We start from the raw sequence: 23,206 nt of genomic DNA, 5'->3' as shown, positions 1-23,206 counted from the left end.
CTCCTGTTAACCCGCCTGAAAAAGGCCTTCGGGATAAGGATGGGGAGGCACTGGAACAGGAACAGAACCCTCGGGAGCACCGTCATCTTGACTGACTGCACCCTACCCGCCAGAGACAGCGGCAACATGTCCCATCTCTTAAACTCTCTCCTCCATTTGCTCCACCAGCATTGTGAGGTTAAGCTTATGCAAGGCCACCTGGACCCCCAAGTACCCGAAGCTCCTCTCTGCCCTTTTTAGTGGGAGCCTACCAATCCCCCCCTCCTGGTCTCCCGGGTGTACAACGAACAGCTCGCTCTTCCCCAAGTTGAGCTTGTTCCCTGAGAAATCCCCAAATTCCCTGAGAATCCTCATCACCTCCGGCATTCCCCCCACCGGGTCCGCCACATACAACAATAGGTCATCTGCGTAAAGCGACACTCGGTGTTCCTCCCCATCCCGCACCAGCCACCCCCAGTTCCTTGACTCCCTCAGCGCCATGGCCAGGGGTTCAATTGCCAGCGCAAAAAGCAGGGGGGACAAGGGACACCCCTGCCTCGTCCCTCGGTATAACCGCAAATACTCCGACCTCCTCCTATTTGTGGCCACGCTCGCCATCGGGGCCTCATATAACAGCTGCACCCACCTGACAAACCCCTCCCCAAACCCAAACCTTTCCAGCACCTCCCACAAGTACCCCCACTCAACCCTATCCAAGGCCTTCTCCGCTTCCATTGCCACCACTATCTCAGCCTCCCCTTCTACCGCCGGCACCATTATAACATTCAAGAGACTCCGTATGTTAGTATTCAGCTGCCTCCCTTTCACGAACCCCGTTTGATTCTTGTGAATAACCTGCGGCACACAGTCTTCTATCCTTGTGGCTAAAATCTTCGCCAACAGCTTGGCGTCTACATTTAAAGTGAGATCGGCCTGTATGACCCACACTGCAGGGGATCCTTGTCCCGCTTAAGGATCAAGGAAATCAGCGCCCAAGACATCGTCGGAGGCAGAGCCCCCCCTCCCCCCCCCCCCCCCTTCCCTTGCCTCGTTGAAGGTCCTAACCAACAGGTGCCCAACAGCTCGCTTTTCCCAAAGTTAAGCTTATACCCTGAGAAATCCCCAAATTCTCGGAGAATCCCCATCACCACCGGCATTCCCCCCACTGGGTCTGCCACATACAACAATAGGTCGTCCGCATAGAGCGACACTCAGTGCTCCTCCCCACCCCGGACCAGCCCCCTCCAAACCCCGGACCAGCCCCCTCCAATCCCCCGGCTCCCACAGCGCCATAGCCAGGGGTTCAATTGCCAGCGCATAACTTCGGGGGACAGGGGACACCCCTGCCTCGTCCCTCGGTATAGTCGAAAATACTCCGACCTCCTCTTATTCGTGGCCACACTCGCCATCGGGGCCTCATACAACAACCTCACCCAACTGACAAACCCCTCCCCAAACCCGAACCTTTCCAACACCTCCCACAAGTACCCCCACTCGACCCTATCAAAGGCCTTCTCCGCATCTAGCGCCACCACTATCTCCGCCTCCCCTTCCACCGCCGGCATCATAATAACGTTCAAGAGCCTCCGTATGTTAGTGTTCAGCTGCCTCCCCTTCACAAACCCCGTTTGATCCTCGTGGATAACCTGCGGCACACAATCCTCGTGGCTAAGATCTTTGCCAACAACTTGGCGTCCACATTCAGGAGTGAGATCGGCCTGTATGACCCACACTGCAGGGGATCCTTGTCCCGCTTAAGGATCAAGGAAATCAGCGCCCAAGACATCGTCGGAGGCAGAGCCCCCCCCCTTCCCTTGCCTCGTTGAAGGTCCTAACCAACAGGTGCCCAACAGGTCTGCATACATCTTATGGAATTCGACCGGGAACCAATCCGGCCCCGGCGCCTTCCCCGACTGCATACTCCCTATCCTTTTGACCAACTCCTCCAGCTCAACCAGCGCCCCCAGTCCCTCCACCTGCCCCTCCTCCACCCTCGGGAATCTCAGCCGGTCCAAATAGCGCCCCATCCCCCGCTCTTCCGCTGGGGGTTCGGACCGATACAGTTCCTCATAAAAGTCCCTGAAGACCTCATTAATGTCTACCCCCCCTTCGCACCACATTCCCTCCCCTATCCTTAACTCCACCAATCTCCCTGGCCGCATCCCGCTTACGGAGCTGGTGTGCCAGCATCCTGCTCACCTTCTCCCCATATTCATACACTGCTCCCTGTGCCTTCCTCCACTGAGCTTCCGCCTTTCTGGTGGTCAACAAATCGAACTCAGCCTGGAGACTATGCCGCTCCCTCAGCAATCCCTCCTCCGGAGCCTCCGCGTATCTCCTATCCGCCCTCACCATCTCCCCCACCAGTCTCTCCCTCTCTCTCTGCTCTCTCCTCTCCCTGTGGGCTCGAATGGAGATCAACTCCCCCCTGACCACCGCCTTCAGCACCTCCCAGACCGTCCCCACTCGGACCTCCCCATTGTCATTGGCCTCCAGGTGCCTCTCGATACATCCTCGAACCCGCCCGTCCACCTCCTCGTCCGCCAGCAGCCCCACCTCCAAGCGATACCTGAAGGCTACCTGCCCCCCTTCCCCACCGACTAGCCATTACTCTTCTTCAGCCCGCCATGTGCCCGCGTCCCCCGCTCATCCCGTTTCCCATGGCGGCAAACCCCCATCCCGACCCCCTCTACATACTCCAGCTCCTTCTTGGCCATTCCAGCAGCAACCCGGTACCCTAGTACGCCCCCTGGCCGCGTTGCTCCCTCCATTGCACTCCTGCAAGTCAGCTGCCTTCTGCTGACCCCGGCCACTCCCACCACTCATCCGACCCCTCCCAGCGTGGGGCTTCCCCTCCTCCCCAGTGTCCACCAGCAGGCTTTCCTCCTTCCCCTCCTGCTCTCAAGCGGGAAAAAGCCCACGCTTCCCAGCTCCGGCCCCGCCCCCGTTAACCCTCAGCGCGGGAAAAAGCCCGCGCTATCCACCTGCCCAAACCCACCTCCTCTAAAGCAGCTCCCTTTACCGGCCCGGTCACCTCGCGGACCCCAACCCCCCTTCACACCACCAGCTCCCCACACTGCAGGTCTGCCCCCCTCCTCGAGCCCATCCAACAAACCCAAGCAGAAAACAGTGCCCCACCCACCCTGAAAACAACAAAGAACCAACATTAAACAGAGAATCCCCCCCCATCAAAATATAACACAGTTACATGCAGACCCCCGCACTCAACCCTCAGTTTGAATCCAATTTCTCGGCCTGCACAAAGGCCCACGCCTCCTCCAGGAACTCAGAGTAAAAGTGTTTGTCCTTGTAGGTGATCCACAAACGCGCCGGCTGCAGCATGCCGAACTTCACTCCCTTCCTGTGCAGCACCGCCTTCGTCCGATTGTACCCGGCCCTCTTCTTTGCCACCTCCGCACTCCAGTCCTGGTAGAGCCGTACCACCGCGTTCTCCCACCTGCTGCTCCGCTCCTTCTTGGCCCACCTGAGCACACACTCCCGGTCAGCAAACCTGTGCATCACACCAGCACCGCCCATGGCAGCTCATTTGGCTTTGGTCTTCTTGCCAATATTCTGTGGGCCCCCTCCAGCTCCAGGGGCCCCTGAAAGGACCCAGCTCCCATCAGCGAATTTAGCATGACGACCACGTAGGCCCCCATGTCTGACCCCTCCAGCCCTTCCGGAAGGCCCAGGTTCCGCAGATTTTTCCGCCTCGACCGGTTCTCCATCTCCTCGAACCTCTCCTGCCATTTTTATGGAGCGCCTCGTGCATCTCCACCTTCACCGCGAGGCCTAAGGTCTCGTCCTCTCTTTCGGAGGCTTTTTGTTGGATCTCTCGGATCGCCACCCCCTGGGCCGTCTGGGTCTCCAGCAGCTTGTCAATTGAAGCCTTCATCGGCTCCAGCAGCTCCGCTTTAAGCTCCCTGAAGCAGCGCTGGAGAGTCTCCTGCTGCTCCTGCGCCCACTGCCTCCATGCCTCCTGGTTTCCGCCCGCCGCCACCTTGTGCTGCTTCCCTCGCTACCGCTTTGGCGCTGCAACCACTTTGTTACTCGCCCCACTCCTGGTCCAGGCCATATACTGCTGGGGAAATGTTGCTGACTCCTTCCCACGTCGGGAAACGTCAAAAAAGTACCGCTGGGGGCCCTAAAAAGAGCCCAAAAGTCCGTTCCTGGCGGGAGCTGCCGAACGTACCCGGACGTCATCTCCAATTACATTGCTGAGTGTAGTCTATAGACCACCAAATAGTGAGAAGGATATAGAAGAACAAATATGCAGTGAAATTACAGAGAGGTGGACACATTATGGAGTAGTCTCTGAACAGGTGCCGGAATGTGGCGACTAGGGGCTTCTCACAGTAACTTCATTGAAGCCTACTTGTGACAATAAGCGATTATTATTATTATTATTATTATAATGGGGAACTTTAATTACCCAAATGTAGTCAGGAACAGTGGTAGTGTGAAGGCTGGAGAGGGGCAAAAGTTCTTAAATTGTTTTCTGGAAAATTTCTACAGCAGTATATGTCCAGTCCAACAAGAAAGAATGCACTGTTGGACCTGGTTCTTGGAAATTAAGTGGGCCTAGTCAATCAAGTGTCATTGGGGAAAAATGTAGGAGACAGTGATCATTGACAGGGGCTGGTTTAGCTCACTGGGCTAAATCGCTGGCTTTTAAAGCAGACGAAGCAGGACAGCAGCACGGTTCGATTCCCGTACCAGCCTCCCCGGACAGGCACCGGAATGTGGCGACTAGGGGCTTTTCACAGTAACTCCATTGACGCCTACCTGTGACAATAAGCGATTTTCATTTTTCATTTCATTCATCGTATCTTACAATGGTGGTATGGTTGAGGCATTGAATGAATACTTTGCATAGATCTTCACCAACCAGATAGATGCCACCTGTCGTGTTATTCACCCTGGAGTAACACGGACTGCAACACGATGCAGATAAACGATAAAGCATACACCAAACGTAGGCGTTGGTTCAATAAGATTTATTGAACTTCAGTAACGAAGCACACAGCTGCCTGTGGGTTGACTCTCTACTTCTCTAAGTAAACTAACTCTAACTATCTAGACCAGGCTAGCTCTGAACCAAGTGTAGAAGGTGTTGAATGATTTGTACACCCTGACTGTCACTACAGTTGTCACCAGTGGAAAGAGGCAGAGTGCTGATGCCTCGTGTGTTTTATAGTTGGAAGCCCCCTCTGGTGTTCTATCTGGTGATTGGTTGTGTTCTGTTCTGTATATTGATTGCCTCACCTGGGTGTCTGTCACTGCCTGCTTTTACCTCATGATATGCATGGGTGCATATTATGACACCACGCAGGCCACGTTGTCAGACAAGGAAACTTTGTCCCTAGAAGGATACAAAATTAATAAGGAGAGAAAGGTTGAATAGACTACCGATACTGAAAGTGGTTAAGGCAATGGGAACGGATGAGATACATCCTAGTATATTGAAGGAAGTGAGTCTCTAGACTCGGGAACTGCCAATGGACTGGAGAATTGCAAATGCTGTGCCCTTGTTTAACAAAGGTTGTAAGGATATGTTATGTATCTGGGAATACATTCTTGATGGTTCTGCATCACATGATGTGCAGTGACATCAGAGTGTTTGCACGGGCTTTGAGCAGATTACCATCTTAATTGGATTGAGCAACAATCCTTAATAAACCTCTCATCGTGTTTGACAAGAATCCATACATTTTCTCTTTGTGGCAACAAAGACGGATAACAAGAGAAAACTGGCGATGTGGATTGAGGCAAAAAAATCGCTGGAAAGAAGATTTTCATCGATAAATTGTTGGACGACATCCGGAGCAATGGAAGATTCTTGGGATTGGACTCGCGCACTGTCAGACGAAGCACTGTCACTGATGCAAAGGATCAACATACGTTTTCGACAGCGACTGTGAGTAAGAAAATAGACATTCAGGAAAGACTTACTTGTGTTGAAGTGAGTGGGGTCTGGGCTGCAGGGACTGCACACGTGGTGAAGCTAAACGGGCTGATGGGAACGGGGATTTTGAAGTCTGCCGAGCTGGCACGGTCTACTACTCGGGAGAAAGCGAAATACTTCGGCATAAAAAAGGGAAAGATTTCCTAGTTGTTTGTTTGAAGGGATTGTTAGTGCCATACATTTCAATACAATCCAAAGGGAGGAAGTGTAGACCTCAGGAGCTGAAATCCAAAAATGGCAGGAAAAACGGGTGCCATGGATGCATTTGATGAGGACTTTGAAACATGGAATTCATATGATGAAAGATTCCAATTGTTTTTAATAGCTAATCGGACACCGGAGGACCTAAAAGGTTGCAACATTTCTCAGCTCAGTTGGCCGCAAAACGTTTATGCTGATACAGAATCTTGTTGACCCAGCAAACCCAAGAGACAAATCCTTCAGTGAATTAATGAAAGTTTTAGAGGGATATTTCACTCCTAAGCTGTTACTGATTGCAGAAAGGTTCTGAACCCATCACCATATTCAGGAAGAAGGTGAAACCATTTTACAGTTTATAGCATCGTTCAGAAGAGGAGCTAGATATTGTGAAGTTAGTATAACACTTGATGATACTCTTCGTGGCAGGCTGGCTTGTGGGTTACGCAGTGAAGCAATTCAGAGGAAGCTGCTCACTGTAAATGATTTAACCCTGAAAGCTACTGTGAAAGTTGTCACATCTATAGAACTCATAACAAGAGAAGTTTCACACACGGCTGGAACCAAGATCCACAAAATGGATACCACAAGGAACGGGGCTGCAAAAGAGGAACTATGTCACTGTTGTAAACAGGTTGGCAACTCAGCGAAGGAATGCTGGAGTAAATCAAGCACTTGCAAGATCTGTGGTAAGAAGGACCACATTGCCAAAGTGTTTTGGGCTCAGAAAACTTTTCCTACATCAAGAAATAACAAGAACAACACAAGTAAACAATCAAGTCTTGTCTACAAATTAGTGGTAAACCTCATGATCTCTCAAAGGACAGAGAAACAAGCTACCGCAGGAGCTAAAACTAGATGTTTTGTCAATGGAGGGTGACCAACGTTTTTGGGCATATCCAAAATTGAGGGTCATGAAATTAAAATGGAAGTGGATACGGGCGCAACAGTATCGCCAATATCTGAGACAATTTATCCTCAAAAGCTGAGGCATCTGCCTTTAAAAGCATCAAATATGATCCTACGGATATACATTGGAGAGGTTATACCATTAAAGGGATGCATTCTGGTGAAATTAGAAGCAAATGGGCAGATGGCTAAGTTGCCTCTTCACGTTGTCCGTGGAAACTTTCCTGCTGTATTTGGCAGAGCATGGTTGGTAAAGATTAAGCTTAACTGGGAAACAGTCAATCAATTGGTGGATTCAAGGTGCAACTTATAACAACTTCTGAAGAGGTTTGAGAAGGTGTTTGAAGATTCACTGGGCTCTGACTGGAGTTGAGCTACTGCTAAAAATAGAGTGAGACAGCACTGTCAAATGTCTCAAAGCTAGAACCGTACCATACGCCATCAAACCCAAAGTTGAAGAAGAACTAGAAAGATTAGTAAGGGCAGAAGTCATTGAACCTGTTGCTACAAGTGATTGGGTGACACCAATCATTTTTGTATTAAAATGGGATGGCTCAGTGAGAATTTGTGGGTATTTTGAAACTACTATTGACCCAATTTTGTGCGTAGATCATTATCCACTGCTGCTGATTGAAGACTTGTTTGCTGGACTTTCTGGAGAACAGAAATTCAGTGAAATTGATCTTTCACAGGCATACCTGCAGAAGAATGTAACTTCCAAATCACAGCTACGACTCATCATTATAAGGTATAAGTCTGTATCGTTACAGAAGACTTCCTTTTGGAATAATATCTGCGCCTGCTCTTTTTCAAAGATCCATGGATCAAATTATAAGTGGGTTGAATGGAGTGCAATGTTATTTAGATTACATACTCATCAACGGTTCGAGTGAAGAGGAAACTTGGAGAATTTGGAAGCTGCCCTGAAGCAGTTACAGAGCCACAACCTGAGAGTTAAGAAGGAAAAGTGTGACTTTTTCAAGTCACCCATAAATGACCTTGGTCCCATCATCGGCAAAGAAGGTTTACACCACCGAAGAACATGTCAGCAATCTTAGAAGCACCATGCCCTCAAAATGTGACACAATTAAGACCTATTAAAGATTGATAGATTATTATGCTATTAGCGACACAATTGAAGTCTTTACCTACTTTGCTATGTGTCAAACAGGCATGGCACTGGTCCGAAGAATTACTGAAGTCAGTTGTTAGTTCATTAGAATCCAAAAATGAAGTTACATTTAGATTGTGATACCTCACCCTCTGGGGTTGGTGCAGTTATCTCGCACCGTATGCCTTCAGGAGAGGGACAACAAATAACATTTGCCTCACGTACTATTACCAGTGCAGAAATGAATTAGGCTGAGAATTGCCTCTTGGAAATTAATTTGTTTGGCACGCAGGTTGCCAACTGAGCCAATTGATGTTAAAACATCTTTAATTGAAAGAAATTGTTACCATTAATTGCCCAAACAACGACGTATACAGATTTACATTAGAGGCGTATGTGACCCTGTTTTTAAGCAACTACAGACTCCATAAGTTGAATTTTCACACTGGTTGCCCTGAATCTATTTGTCAGACAGTGCATTAGTTTCATCTATATAATTTGCCATTTTACCTCTGACAGGCCAAGTTGATTGAATTCAACCCACTCCGAGCCACCAACGTAAAGCTTCCACAGGGAGCTGTTTTTGTGATTGCAAACAGTTGCAGAGCAATGAATAAAGCTGCAACAGCTCATTACAATATCAGAGTTGTGGAGTGTCGACTTGCAACAAAAGTAAGATAATATTTTCTTTTCCTGATATCTGTTGTAAGATATATGAAGAAGCTTGATGCATGTTTACTGCAGTTGTATTGTATGTAGCAATGATCCCTCAAAACTTTGTAAACTAAGAACCGTGGTGTACATGTAGGACCAACTATATAAGAATCTGTTTGCTGCACTTTTGTTTATAAATGCAATTTAAAATGATGATCGCAAGTTGCATATCAAATCTCATATGACCAGATCATATCACAAGTCTTAAGATCATCCACCTTTCCTCCTTCAGTCCTGCACCGAAGGAGAGGTGTTATTATTAGTGCCTTATCGTTTAGGTATCTCATTAAAATACATTATACTGTCCATGAGGAGTTTGCACATTCTCCCCGTGTCTGCATGGGTTTCACCCCCACAACTACAAGATGTGCAGGTTAGGTAGATTGGCCACGCTAAACTGCCTCTTAATTGGGAAAAAGAAATAATTGAGTACTCTAAATTAAAAAAGAAATAAAAATGCATTATTTTTCCAGCGGACATTGAAGGCCCTTGGCGCTAAATGAGAAAACAGGAGATTGTCCCAATGTCTTGCCAAACATTCTACTCTCAACCAATGTCACCAAAGAAAACTAGGTTATCTGACCATTTATTTCTTTAGTGTTTGTGGAAATTTGGGATCAGGTATTTGTCTGCTGAACCGTGATTAACAGTGCAATTCGGTTGTTATAAATTTTTTAAAACCATGCAGAAAAGTTGTATATCCATTAAGTATGTAAGATTTGAGGTCTAAAACCCTAATAATTAAAACCTCTTAAAGTCCACATTCTTAATTTCTAACACTAGGTTCCTCGGTTGTGCTTGACCAAACAAGGTACGAATAACTAGTATGTATGAATCAAGTAGAATCTATTACGCAAAATTTTACATAATACATAATGCAAAGCAGTGAAGGCAGCATAGAAATTCCATTCCCCTCAAGTTCTGAGGAGTCTTTGAGCATTGCCAGCATAGGCGATGTCTTTCTCTTCTCTGCCTTTGAAGTGATGTTGAATTGTGTCCAGAAGAGTCAAACGCCAGAAGTCATGGGAAACCGTGCCAACAAAGATGATGATTTTTCATTTTTGATCCTCAATTCTCATTATTCCTCCTCCCTAATTTGGAAATAGTTCAAATTCCTACTGCCTCGACTGCCCATTCTCTCACTAACTGACATATTTCAATCTAAACCATTTAAAAAGTGATGTGGTGATGCTGGTGTTAGACTGGGATGGGCACAGTAAGGAGTCTCTCAACACCAGGTTAAAGTCCAACACTTTAACCTGGTGTTGTGAGACTCCCTACTGTTTATTTTTGAATCACTAGCTTTCAGAGTGTAGCTCCTACAGACGCAGAGGGGTAAGGACAGGGCAACATTGCGGGCAGGAGGAAGGATGTACGTTATGTTCCCCAGTGCCACCCTGTGGCCAAGACCCATGGCTGCCTTATGGCAGGCAACAATTGACCTACCAAAATTGTAAAATCAATGTTCCCACTCTATTTTTACATTGTAAATGTTGACATAAAAGCATGACCAAAGGGCAAATGAGGTTTATGGACAAATACAATCCACCATATGCATGAATGCTTAATGCACAATAGTTTTGCTTATTTCAGGCCTGTTGCACCCTGTCGATGCCAAGGACAGTGTTTTATTTTTCCATTAAGGTAAAACTATGCCCTTTTAAGGCCACAAATTTAATGCCAAGTGAGATCAAAGATTGTTTGTTCTTTAGGTTGCAAGTGAGAAGCCTGTTTTTTTTGTATCATTGGCAAGATTAGTCCAATGATACACATTCTGACACCTGTCTACCATTTTTCATATGGCCGTATATTTCTTTACACTTTTTTCCTCGCGTGCGCCCCAGAAATGTCTTCTGGCCATATGTGTGACATCTGATGTGTGATAGATGGAAAAGCTACGCAAAAGTTTTCATAACATGCCTGCTTTGAACACTGAATAACTTTCTACTGCCAAGAGGCTTATGGTTATTTTATTGTTGTCATGTTATTTTAAAGATCACAATCACTGTAATAAGCCTTTCATCAGTTCACCCTGAATGTGCCAAGCCCGCAAACACTGACAAAAAGAAATATTTTTATTTTTAAAAAGTAATAATCCCTATATTGCACTTCATTTAAATAACTACTAGTGAACTTTGTGATGTCCGTCAGTCTCTGGGATATCCTGACATTCATAAACATATAATGCCAAAGAGGTTCATTTGAATTTGTGCCCAGTGACAGGATTGTAGTAGCACAGCAGGATGTGGGTTGAGACCGGTGATTCCCAATAAAGGAGGGTTTTGATCTTGGCAGTGCTGACAGAAAGTGACTGTAAATTAAGTAGTTCCCCATGTAGAGCGAAGGAAAATTAAAGAGTAAGTTGCTCCAGGGGACTCTCATGAACCTTAGCAGTCAAAACAATAGCGCCTGTGAGCAGGTTAGGGAGTGGCGAGTGTTGCCGAAGGTTATCAAAAAGAAAAGTTTTTAAAAATACATTTAATAACATTATGCATCATTAAGGTTCAAGGAACCGAAGAGCAGTGAAACAATTTGAGAAATAATGCTAATAGAGAAATAATGACTCGGGTTTTGCAGTTAGTAAGGGCACTGCTGATCTCATAGACAGTTGTGCTGAGAGATCTGATAATCACTGTGGAGAGAGTTTTAACTCTCTCAACATGTAATTGGTTTCAGTGTAATTTAATGGAAATTCACAGCGTTGAGCTGCAGTGATATCATCAAACTGTTCAAGCAACCAATCACAGTAAAGAATTCCCACAAAGAGCTGCCCAGGAAACGTAAAGCATTAATAATCAAATCACTTTTTAATTCTTTTTTTACAAAGAGGGAAATAAAGGTTGGGGTATGGAGTGAAGATAGAAGCTGAAAAATCCTAATTTTAAAAAAAAATATATTTTCAAAAACCTTGTTTAAAAAATCTAGTGATTCGTCAAAATTGAGACATCTAACAACATTTATTCCACAAATATAAAATATTTTTTTTGGCCAGTTTGGTTGTTCAGCAATAGGTCTTAGTTACACATCATTGAACAAGTCTTAAGTTTTTAATGAGGATCTGACAGCAATTAAGAATGGAAACGTGGAAATTCTCAACAAATTTATTGAATCCGCTGGTTGTTGGCTTAGGGTGGTGAGGGGAAAGGGTGGTTCACAGCACGCCCTGTGGCAAAGTAGAGGATGACTGACTGTAAGTTCAGGATTGTTGCGTTTATCTGCACTTGCATTAAATCCTGAAGTTGCTGTCAGATTTAGAGAAATAATGATGGTGGAGGCAGTAAGCTCACTGTCAAAAGCTCTGCAAATTTGAGCCAATTTAGACAATTGAGACAATTTAGTTTAATATTTAATCTTATTGCATTGTGTATTGTGAAACACAATAGAATATTCGCTAAGACCTGCTGCAATCATGCAGGCCAGTTACTTGAATTGCAGTAAATTTGCTGAGCTCTCTTCTTTTTTTAATAATGTTTTATTGAGGTATTTAAATTTTTTTATAACAGTAACATAAACAATGACATTAACATGGTAAAATAAACATTTCCTCCCCACGCACCTCAACCATACAACAACAATCCGCCCCCCCGCGCACATCGAACACTTATCTTCTACCCCGAAAATCTTGCTCATCCTAGCCGCTGTCATGTGTGCCCGGTGGACTACCTTAAATTGTATCAGGCTAAGCCTGGCACATGAGGAGGTATTAACCCTGCCTCGGGCATCCGCCCATAGACCCGCCTCCATCTCTCCTCCTAGCTCGTCCTCACACTTGCCCTTAAGCTCCTCCACCGGGGCTTCATCTGCCTCCAAAAGCTCCTGGTAAATATCAGATACCTTCCCCTCTCCTACCCAGGTGCTGGAAACTACTCTATCCTGTCTCCCCCGTGGCGGCAGCAGCGGAAAGGCCAGCATCTGTTTTCTCAGGAAGTCTTGCACCTGCAAATACCTAAACCCATTCCCTGCTGGCAATTTAAATTTATCCTCCAAAGCTTTCAAGCTGGGAAAGCTCCCGTCTATAAATAGACCCCCCATCCTTCTAATTCCTGCCCTCTGACAACTCTGGTACCCGCCATCTAGCCTACCCGGTTAAACCTGTGGTTATTATAAATCGGGGTCCAAATCGATGCTCCCTCCACACTCTTATATCTCCTCCATTGCCCTCGGAGCCGCCACTACCACCGGACTTGTGGAGTATTGGGCCGGCAAGGACGGCAGAGGTGCCGTTACCAGTGCCCCAAACCTGTGTCTTTACATGACGCCGCCTCCATCCCCTCCCATGCAGACCCCCCCCCCACTGCCCACTTCCTAATCATGGCTATATTAGCCGCCCAGTATTAGTTGCAGAGGTTTGGCAGTGCCAACCCACCCTCCCCCCGGCTGTGCTCCAGCAACACTTTCTTCACTCGCGGGGTGTTACAGGCCACACAAAGCCCGAAATAATCTTATTCACCCACTTGAAAAAGGCCTTGGGGATGAAGATGGGGAGGCACTGAAAGACAAACAGAAATCTGGGGAGAACCGTCATTTTCACGGTCTGTACCCTCCCCGCTCGTGATAGCGGGAGCATGTCCCATCTCTTAAAGTCCCCTTCCATTTGTTCTACCAACCGGGATAGGTTTAACTTGTGCAGTACCTCCCATTCCCGGGCCACCTGAATTCCCAGATATCGAAAGCTCTTCCATACCATTCTAAGAGGCAGCTCTCCCAGTCTCTTCTCCTGTCCTCTTGCCTGGATCGCAAACATCTCGCTTTTCCCATGTTCAATTTATACCCCAAAAAATTGCCAAATTCCCCCAAGATTCGCATTACTTCCCCCATCCCCTCCAGCGGGTCCGAAATGTACAAGAGCAGGTCATCTGCATAGAGCGAGACTTGGTGCTCCGCACCCCCCTCCCCGATCCAGCCCTTTTCAGTTTCTTGAGGCTCTTAATACCATGGCTAATGGCTCTATTGCCAGAGCATACAGCAGCGGGGAGAGGGGGCATCCTTGCTTCGCCCCTCGGTGTAGTTTAAAATACCCCGACCTCAGCCGGTTCATACACACACTCGCTACTGGTGCCTGATAGAGCAACCGCATCCAATCAATGAAGAGCTGAGCTCTCTTCTAAGCCACAGTAACTACGTAAAAGGATTGAAGTAACAGGAAAAAAATCATTTGAGGCAAAAATAAACAAATTAAATTGAATGCTTTACTGAAAGTGGGAAAGCTTATTTGAAAAAGACATAGGTGTGCAACATTTTTAATTGTCATTGCACTTAGTTTTCTTGTAACAAGAAGCTAAACTTTCTACTCCTGCTGGTTACACATTGTGCTCTGAGTACAGGATGGGGTGGATGACTGAGAAATCTGTTGGAGACTCTGGCCTGGACTTTTGCTGCGGGGGTTCAGAGCGCAAAGTCGGGACATTTCCCAGCTACTCCCATCGAACCCGGGAGGAAGCGCCCTGAAGCTAGCCCAGAACAAACGCGAAGGCTGCCGGGTACAAACGGAAGGCCTGCCACTGTGCTCTGGCATTGTGTTCAAGATTTATAAAAAAAACACTGAATAAAAACCAGACGTCATGGCTCATACCACCACCACCACCCTGACAAACTCCCTGAGCTCCATCAATGCCAACTCCTGCCACTTCATGTCCTTTTGCAACCCGATTGCATATCACCATGCACCTCTACCCATTCCATGGTCCTTGATAGGCACTGTGACAACTTTGTGACAACTCATGCTATCCCATGACCCTCAGCCATCACCTTTTGTCCTTGCATCTCCCATGTCAACTCACCCTGTTTCCACCAGGGTAGAATTTAGGACTCATGGTGCGATTAAATAAAATAAAGATCTGTGTCAATCGATATATTCACTATTTAAAAGAAAATTCTCGTTCATAATAAAACAGTTCATTACATTTATATTTCTACAACTACATCCTTATAAAAGCAAATATTACATTCAAGTGTTCAATCCCTTATGAAACTGAACATTGGAATTCATAAACCACTTCAATGGTCTATAACCATTTGCAGCTGTCAGTCAAATTATGAAATGAAAGGCACCCTACTGTGATACCAGAAGATTAAGAAGTGAAATAAGTCATACAGCAATAATTCAGTAATAGCAGCGGGCTTATGCCAACAGACAGAGTGAAATAGCAAGCACTGATTTTATTTAAACACTCCAAACATTTTTTAGAAGATTTAAAGGGCAGGAGTTTTAAAAACCTTGATAGCTTGACAGTTCATTTTGACATATTTGACAGTTCCAATGAGCTTGACAGTTAATGAGCTTATGCACTTTTAATACACATTCATCCCTACTTCTAACAGCCCCAAAGGGCACATAATCTTCCCCAAATGTGTCCCGGAACCATATGCAAAGGGGTACCTAACCTCCCCAAAAGGGCGTCCACCTCTCTGAAAGAACTTCACAAAGTTTAAACTTCCTCCTACCATGTCTAGTCTGCCCATATCATGTTTCACACACCTGGGTCATTAAATATGGCATGAGTGGAGGTAGCTGCTGATTTAGATCGGTAGCTGCTTCCACAAAGCACGCATGCGCAAATGCAACCTGGGCTTATCCCTACCCCTGCGGAAATGGTCGGTGCTTTGTTTGGGAAGGGAGTCTCTTCGTAATGATGGAGAGACTCTTTCATGTTTCTATGGCAATAGCTGGCACATTGTTGGGGGGACTACAATGTTACTTAGCACCATTACCAATTGTTTTGGAGAGTTGCCTTGCATTCACGAGTGAGATCAATTTGCTGAAGCATCAAATACCACTGCATGGGGACGGCTAGTAGACTCCTCCACATTAGAAGAACACTTTCAAGGTGCTTCTCATTCTTTTCAAATTATTTATGAATTCACAATGCTCAGGAAATGTAATTCCTATGTACGTAGACCCTGGACGTCATTAACTTTGGGACTCTGAAATTGAGGATAGCCTTGAGCTGGCCCTGCAGCCAACACATCTTGTTCCGCTGCTGCTTCCTAAATTTTGTCCGCCTCACTTGGACCGTGTGTTTCACCTGATGCTCCCTGGTTTACTGTTTGTTGAAAAAGGGGCATGGAGTAAAAGTCTGTTGTGACAAAAGATTCTAATTCTAAATCTTTACAAATCATCTGTTAGGAAGGTGTGCCCAGTCCCTAATGCTTTACTATACAAAGGATATAAAGATCATGGCGAGGTGGAGCAGAAGAGGTTCTCTAAGAGCAAAGCAAAGCAAAGCATATAGGCTTAGTCACGAAGAAATTCTGCTTAAGTGGAACCGAGAAAGTTTAGAGGGAGACTGATGGAAGTGTTCAGGGTTTTTCAAAGGTAAATAGGGAAATTGTTCCCAAGAAATATATAATGGCTTGAGTTATTTTCTCTTGTGTGTTAAGCACATGCAAAGGGATAACATGTTGTCCATAAGAAGACTGCAAGCTGAATAAAAATGAAAACTTTGCACATTTTCAGGCATGATGATGTCTGAGGAACTATCAGCCAATCAGGAAATAGTGTATTTTATTCCCAGATACCCCGATCTCCGAGGTCACACGGTTACTATATCATCACAGATGCTGTATGTTGCTGCACTAACAATTGACCCACCCTAAGTAATTGCCTTACAAAGTAGTTTGTGATGTGGTGGGAGAACTGTTTAAATAATTTTGTGTAATGCTAAACACCTGACTCCTTTTGGTGTTTAGATACTAGCAAAGGCAAAGGGTCTTGAGTGGCAGAAACTGTCCAAATTAGGAGACTTACAAACTGAACTGGGAGTCAGTCTGGAGACCATGATTTCCACCGTCGAGCTAATACTGCATCCAGAACCATACAGCAGGGAGGAAGTCTGTCAGCATCTTGGGATCAGCCAAGAGGAGCTATGCAGCAGCATTCTCAGCCAGAACACACAGGATGGTGAGTCCCTAGTCAAAACTTGACGAGTACAATTTTAATTGCTTTTGCCTTCTTGAACCTTGTTCATAGGCACACAATTCCAGAGGCCATGGTAAGGTTTTGCTTAACAATGCTATGATATGACTTTTGAGAAACAGTGTGAAATTTACATTTCTAATATTTTTTGGGCAGTCACGTCATGAGAAAAAGATATCACGCCAAGTCCTATTATTTCACGAGCATGAAATATACCATTCTCAATTTCTCACACCAATAACCAAGTGATAAACCTGTCGCCAAAAATGAAGTTTTTTGCACAACTTTTCCAAACACTGTTCCAAACTGTTCTGTTTAATTTTATATTTGTTCAGCATGCTTTATGTTGTGAGGACCATGCACTCTTAACCTAATAACTCTGATTATATATGGGGCGGCACGGTGGAGCAGTGGTTAGCAGTGCTGCTTCACAGCGCAGAAGACCTGGGTTCGATCTCAGCCACTGCATGGAGTTTGCGCATTGTCCCTGTGTCTGCGCGGGTCTCGCCTCCACAACCCAAAGATGTGCAGGGTAGGTGGATTGGCCACACTAAATTGCCTCTTAATTGGGGAAAAAATGAATTGGATCCTCCAAATTAATTTTTTTAAACTCTGAATATATATATATATATATATATACATATGTATTTATACTTGCCACTTCTATCATTGCTGTTAATGGGTCATAGCACAGGAATAGGAGACGGCAATTCTGCCCCTCAAGACAAACTGCTGTTCTGTTAGATTGTGGCTGATCCATTTCTTAATTTGATCCACCTGCCCTTGATTCCCTAACCCTTAATACCCCTGCGGAACAAAAATCTATTACTTTCAGTGTTGAAATTTTCAATGATTGCTTTTGGAGGAAGAAAGTTCTATATTTCTACTACCTTTAATGTGAAGAAATGCTTCCTGAAAGCATGCCTGAATGGTATAGCTCTAATTGTAAAGTTTTCGCCCCTTATTTTTGACTCGCCCGCCAGAGGAAAGGTGGAGACGGAGTTCAGTTGGTTGGAGTCCCTGTCTATTATCAGGTCTGTCCAGTGGTACTGGTAATAAAGTTGGAGAAAAAGGTTTGTTTATGTGGGGTTGGACCTATGCCCCGCATTGACAATCTCTACGTGAAGCTTGCAATCAGGCATTTGTTCACGAAGCTCAAATTGAGCCGCATCTATTTGCGACTCATGTTGGATCGTGCCTCCCGCAAAGTATGGGCAACATGGTAGCACAGTGGTTAGCACTGTTGCTCCACAGCTTCAGGGTCCCAAGTTCGATTCCCGGTTGTGTGTGTGGAGTCTGCATGTTCTCCTCGTGTCTGCGTGAGTTCCCTCCGAGTGCTTCGGTTTCCTCCCACAATTCCCAAAAGACGTACTTGTTAGGTAATTTGGACATTCTGAATTCTCCCTCAGTGTACCCGAACAGGCGCCGGAATGTGGTGGCTTGGGGATTTCACAGTAACTTCATTGCAGGGTTGTTAGAGGTGAAAAATATTCACACGAGGGCTTGAGTGTAAGTTTAAAAAAAAAATCAGTTTATTATATCAGAATTCTATGAGAAAAGGCCTGAGGCTCCGCACCCTACTGACACACGGGTTAATGTATAGATTCATGGGGCGGAACTAGTGGTATTCTCATTTACATACAATCAATCAACTATATTCGCGTCACACTTCATTACATGCAGTCAATCAATTTTCTTAGCATCCCAGTTATCACATATGGTTAAAGTGGGTGTTGTCTTACCCGCCCTTAACTTCATACAGAACTCATTCAAAACTGACACAAGGATATGTCGTGGCTGCATCTATGGGCCTTGAGCTTACTAATGACACATTGCATTCCTTGTTCTGTGAAGCTGTTAAAATACTCCCTATGCATTCCCATGCCTGGTTCTCATGAGATAGTTTACACAGTTTGTAACTTATTGTTCAGGAATGTGGCTAGTTTGGCAATTTTGTGTCTAAAGTACTGCTTTAATAGCTAACAGCCATTTTGTGTGCTTTCTGATATTAACAAGCATTGTGTATACACTATCTATTTCTACAATTTGCTTCTTTTAAACGGGCATCTAAGCCAATGAGTACCTTTTGTCTCGTCAGAACTATTCAAAAGTAATATAGGAACACAAATGTAGTTACAGGGCCACCTATAATTTATATCATAGTCCAGTATCAGAAAATGCCCTCCAACACTCCCCCTTTTGGTCCTGGAAGAAGTTTACTGAATTCCAGATGACCACAATGATTCGATATGAGGGCAGCAGGGTGCGTTTAATACGGCCTTTGGGGCATGTAACCTCCCAGATGTTCCGTACGTACTCTGTGCATGTGATTCAAAGATCACCCCTCAAACGAACACATGTATTTCATATTCAGTGCCTTGATATCAATCATTCCTGCCTCCCTGACTAACTCTGCTGTCTGTCATTAAATGATGTAATTCATAGCAGTTTTCAAGTAAGCTCATCTAACAGTCCCACACTCTGCCACTAACTTTCCCTCTTTTCCTTTGGACATGTCTAAACTTTTAGTTAATTTAAAATGTCCATTCCCAGGGAGCCTGTTTCTTCCCCTCTTCTTGAGACATTCCAGGAATGCTGCATGATCTTTTGGGCTACAGTCCTTAACCATAATTGTAGCAGTTTCCTGTGATTCTTTGCCAGTTTGCACAATCTGTACTGCCGCTATCTTTTCTCGTTTTATTTCTATGATTAAAATGATTTGGTGTGAATGTGGGAGAGTGAGAATTCAATTCCTTTAAAGTAGCCTGTTTTTCAAACGGTGTGAAGACTTTATATCTGTCATTTGCATTATTAGCGTAACGCTGCGCGGGGGTGCACTTAGAAATTCTGTCATTCGTTCTTCTAACTGGTGAACTAAGATGACTCCTGCCTTTTTTTTGGCTGTATCTCACCTTCAACTTGGGTTTTTAAAAATCTCTGCCGGCCAGTTGTGTTGGGATTGTTTTTCATTTGAGTATGTATGTATGAGCGGGGGGTGGGGAGGGAACAATAGGTGGGAGATTGTCTGGTACCAGGGGCGAGGGCCACCAAGCTAGCTGGGCGGGCTCGCTTACGGAAGCGTAGTGAGGGGTGAGCAGATGAGCTTATCAAGGGGGTTGATTTATTTAGTGCTGTTACTAAGGGAGGGGGGGGGAATGTTCTGCTGACGAGGGAGGGACTTTTGCTGAGGGACAGAGAGGAGGTCGGGGGCGGAGGCTGCCTGGGGGCAGGCCGGTGGAGGCGTGGGACACGGGTTGGCTGATTGGCGAAGGGGGGGGGGGGGGGGGAAACGAAGAGCTCCCCAACTAGACTGATCACCTGGAATGTAAGAGGGCTCAATGGCCGGTCAAGAAGGCACGCGTGTTCGCGCATTTGAGAGGACTGAAGGCGAACGTGGTAATGCTGCGGGAGACTCATCTTAGAGTAGCTGACCAGATTAGGTTAAGGAAAGGTTGGGTCAGACAGGTTTTTCACTCGGTACTGGATTCGAAGACCAGATCCTGATCAACAAGCGAGTCGTGTTTGAGGTGGGAAGAATAGTTTTTCAGATGTGGGAGGGCGGTACATTTTGGGCAGTGGGAAATTGGAGGGTTGCAGGTGGTACTAGTAAATGTATATGCGCCAAACTGGGACGATGTGGAGTTTATAAAGATGATGCTGGGGAAGATACCGGACCTGGATTCGCATAAGCTGGTCATGGGAGGAAACTTCAATGCCGTTATTGACCCTGGTCAAGCTCATAAACAGGCAGGGTGCCAGCAATGGCTAAGGAGCTAAAAGGGTTCATGGAGCAGATGGGCCGGGAGGGGGAGGGGGGCGGGGCGGGGGGGGGGGGGGGGGGGGGGGGGGGGAAGGAACGACGACGACGACACCCATGGAGATTTGGGCAGCCAAGGGGACACCCATGGAGATTTGGGCAGCCAAGGGTAAAAAAGTAGTTCTCCTTCTACTCACCCGTGCATAAAGTGTACTCCGGATTGATTTCTTTATTCTGAGCAGGGCTCTATTGACAAGGGTGGTGGACACGGGGTACTCGGCGATCACAGTCTCAGACCATGCCCCGCACTGGGTTGACCTACAGGTTAGTAAAGACAGTAACTAGCGCACACACTGGAGGTTAGACGTGGGACTTTTAGCGGACGAGGGGGTGTGCGGGCGTTTGAGGAAATGTATTCAGAATTACCTGGAGGTCAATGACACGGGGGGAAATTTCAGCAGCGGTGGTCTGGGAGGCATTGAAGGCGGTGGTTAGAGGGGAGCTGATCTTGATATGGACCCACAGGGAGAAGGTAGACAGGGCAGAGACGGACCGACTGGTAAAGGAGATACTACAGGTTGACAGGAGGTATGCGGAGACCCCAGAGGCAAGGGAACGGCAGAGGCTACAGGCGGCGTTCGGTTTTTTAACCACAGGAAGATCGGTGGAGCAGCTGAGAAAGGCGAGGGGGGCGATTTATGAGCATGGGGAGAGAAGGCCAGCAGAATGCTTGCACAGCAGCTTAGAAAGAGTGAGGCAGCCAGGGAGATTGGGAAAGTAAAGGATGAAGACATGAACCTGGTGGGAGACTCAGCAGGGATGAATAAGGCGTTTAAGGAGTTTTATAGTCGGCTGTATGGGTCGGAACCCACACCGGGGGCGGAGGGGATTAGGCACTTCCTAGGGGGCTGAATTTCCCGAAGGTGGACGGGGAGCTGGTAAAATGGCCGGGGGCCCTGATCGGGATCGAAGAGATAGTGGAGGACTGAAGGCCATGCAGTCGGGTAAAGCCCTTGGGCCGGATTGGTACCCAGCGGAGTTTTATAAAAAGTTCACTGGGATATTGGGGCCGCTGTTGATGAGGACATTCAATGAGGCAAAGAAGAGAGGGGTGCTTCCCCCGACGATGTCACAGGTCACGATCTCGCTGATTCTGAAGTGGGATAAGGATCCGGAGCTGTGTGGGTCCTACAGGCCGATATCCCTATTGAACGTGGACGCCAAACTGCTGGCCAAAATTCTGTCCTCTAGGATTGAAGATCGTGTTCCGGACGTGATTGGGGAGGACCAGACGGGGTTCGTTAAGGGAAGGCAGTTGGTGTCCAATGTAAGAAGGTTGCTAAATGCGATCATGATGCCCCCAGGAGGTAGTGGTCACAGTGGACGCAGAAAAGGCTTTTGATCGAGTAGAATGGGAATATCTGTGGGAGGTACTGGGACGGTTAGGATTTGGGCGGGGCTTTATTGACTGGGTCAGGTTACTGTATCAGGCTCCTGTGGCGAGCGTAAGGACGAATAGACTATTTTAGGCTACAGTGGGGGAGAGACAAGGTTGCCCCCTCTCCCCACTGTTTGGGCTAGCTATAGAGCCGCTGGCAATTGTGCTAAGAGCCTCAAGGGGCTGGTCCGCTGGGGAGGAGTAGAACACAGAGTCTCACTTTATGCAGACGACGTGCTCCTGTATGTATCGGAGCCAGTGGGGGGGATGGAAGAAATCATGAGTGTTCTGGGCGAATTTGCCGGTTTTCAGGGTACAAACTAAATATGGGGAAAAGTTTGCAATCCAAGCAAGGGGACAGGACAGGCGACTGGGGGAACTGCCGTTTAGAGTGGTAGGGGGGACTTCCGGTTGCGGTGATGCGGAGCTAAGCCGCACGTTCGGCAGCTCCCGCTATCAAAGGACTTTCGGGCCTGTTTCAGGGCCCCAAACGGCGCTGTTTCGACGATTCCCGGTGGGGGAAGGTGCTTTGAGGAACATTCCCCAGAATTTATGGTGCGCACCCAGAGTGGGGCAAAGAAAAAGGCTGCAGCAGCTCCCCAGAAAAAGCAGGGGAAGGAGGACAAAATGGCGGCCGGCGGAGCACCCGAGAATTGGTGGCAGTGGGCGCAGGAGCAGCAATCTGCTCTTCTGCGCTGTTTTGCGGAGCTGAAGGCTGAATTGCTGGACTCCCTGAATGCGACTACCAGCAAGCTGCTTGAGACCCAGACAGCCCAGGGGGCAGCCATTCAGGAGTTGCAGCAGCAGGCCGCTGATCGGGAGGAGGAGGCCGTGGTGGGGAAGGTGGAGATGCACGAAGCACTTCACAAAAAGTGGTAAGACCGCTTGGAGGAGCTGGACTTTCGCACGAGGCGGAAGAATTTGAGGATCCTGGGCCTTGCGGAGGGGCTGGAGCGATCGGATCTACCGTCCTATGTTACCACGATGCTGAATTCGTTGATGGGACGGGGTCCTTCCATCTGCCCCTGGAGCTTGAGGGAGCCCACAGAGTGCTGGCCAGGAGGCCCAAGGCGAATGAACCCCCACGGGCGGTGCTGGTGCGGTTCCATCGATTCAGTGATCGGGAGTGTGTGCTGCGCTGGGCCAAGAAGGAGAGGAGCAGCAAGTGGGAGAACTCGGTACTGCGAATCTACCAGGACTGGAGTGCGGAGGTGGCTAAG

At 46.9% G+C, this 23,206-nt stretch overlaps 1 protein-coding gene across 3 annotated transcripts in view; it reads left to right on the top strand.

Moving 5' to 3' along the window:
- Nucleotides 1-23,206, top strand: part of galk2 (galactokinase 2) — a 208,299-nt gene that overhangs the window by 114,559 nt on the left and 70,534 nt on the right. For all 3 annotated transcript variants that reach the window (XM_038813254.1, XM_038813256.1, XM_038813255.1), the window contains 2 exons: nucleotides 8,682-8,834; nucleotides 16,566-16,776. In XM_038813254.1, coding sequence (XP_038669182.1) covers nucleotides 8,682-8,834; nucleotides 16,566-16,776 — 364 coding nt within the window. The remainder of the gene's footprint in view (nucleotides 1-8,681; nucleotides 8,835-16,565; nucleotides 16,777-23,206) is intronic.

This window comes from Scyliorhinus canicula, chromosome 12, assembly GCF_902713615.1.
Source record: "Scyliorhinus canicula chromosome 12, sScyCan1.1, whole genome shotgun sequence".
Lineage (NCBI taxonomy): Eukaryota > Metazoa > Chordata > Chondrichthyes > Carcharhiniformes > Scyliorhinidae > Scyliorhinus > Scyliorhinus canicula.
The sequence above is the reverse complement of the archived record's forward strand: the minus strand, read 5'-3'. Positions and strand labels throughout refer to the sequence as shown.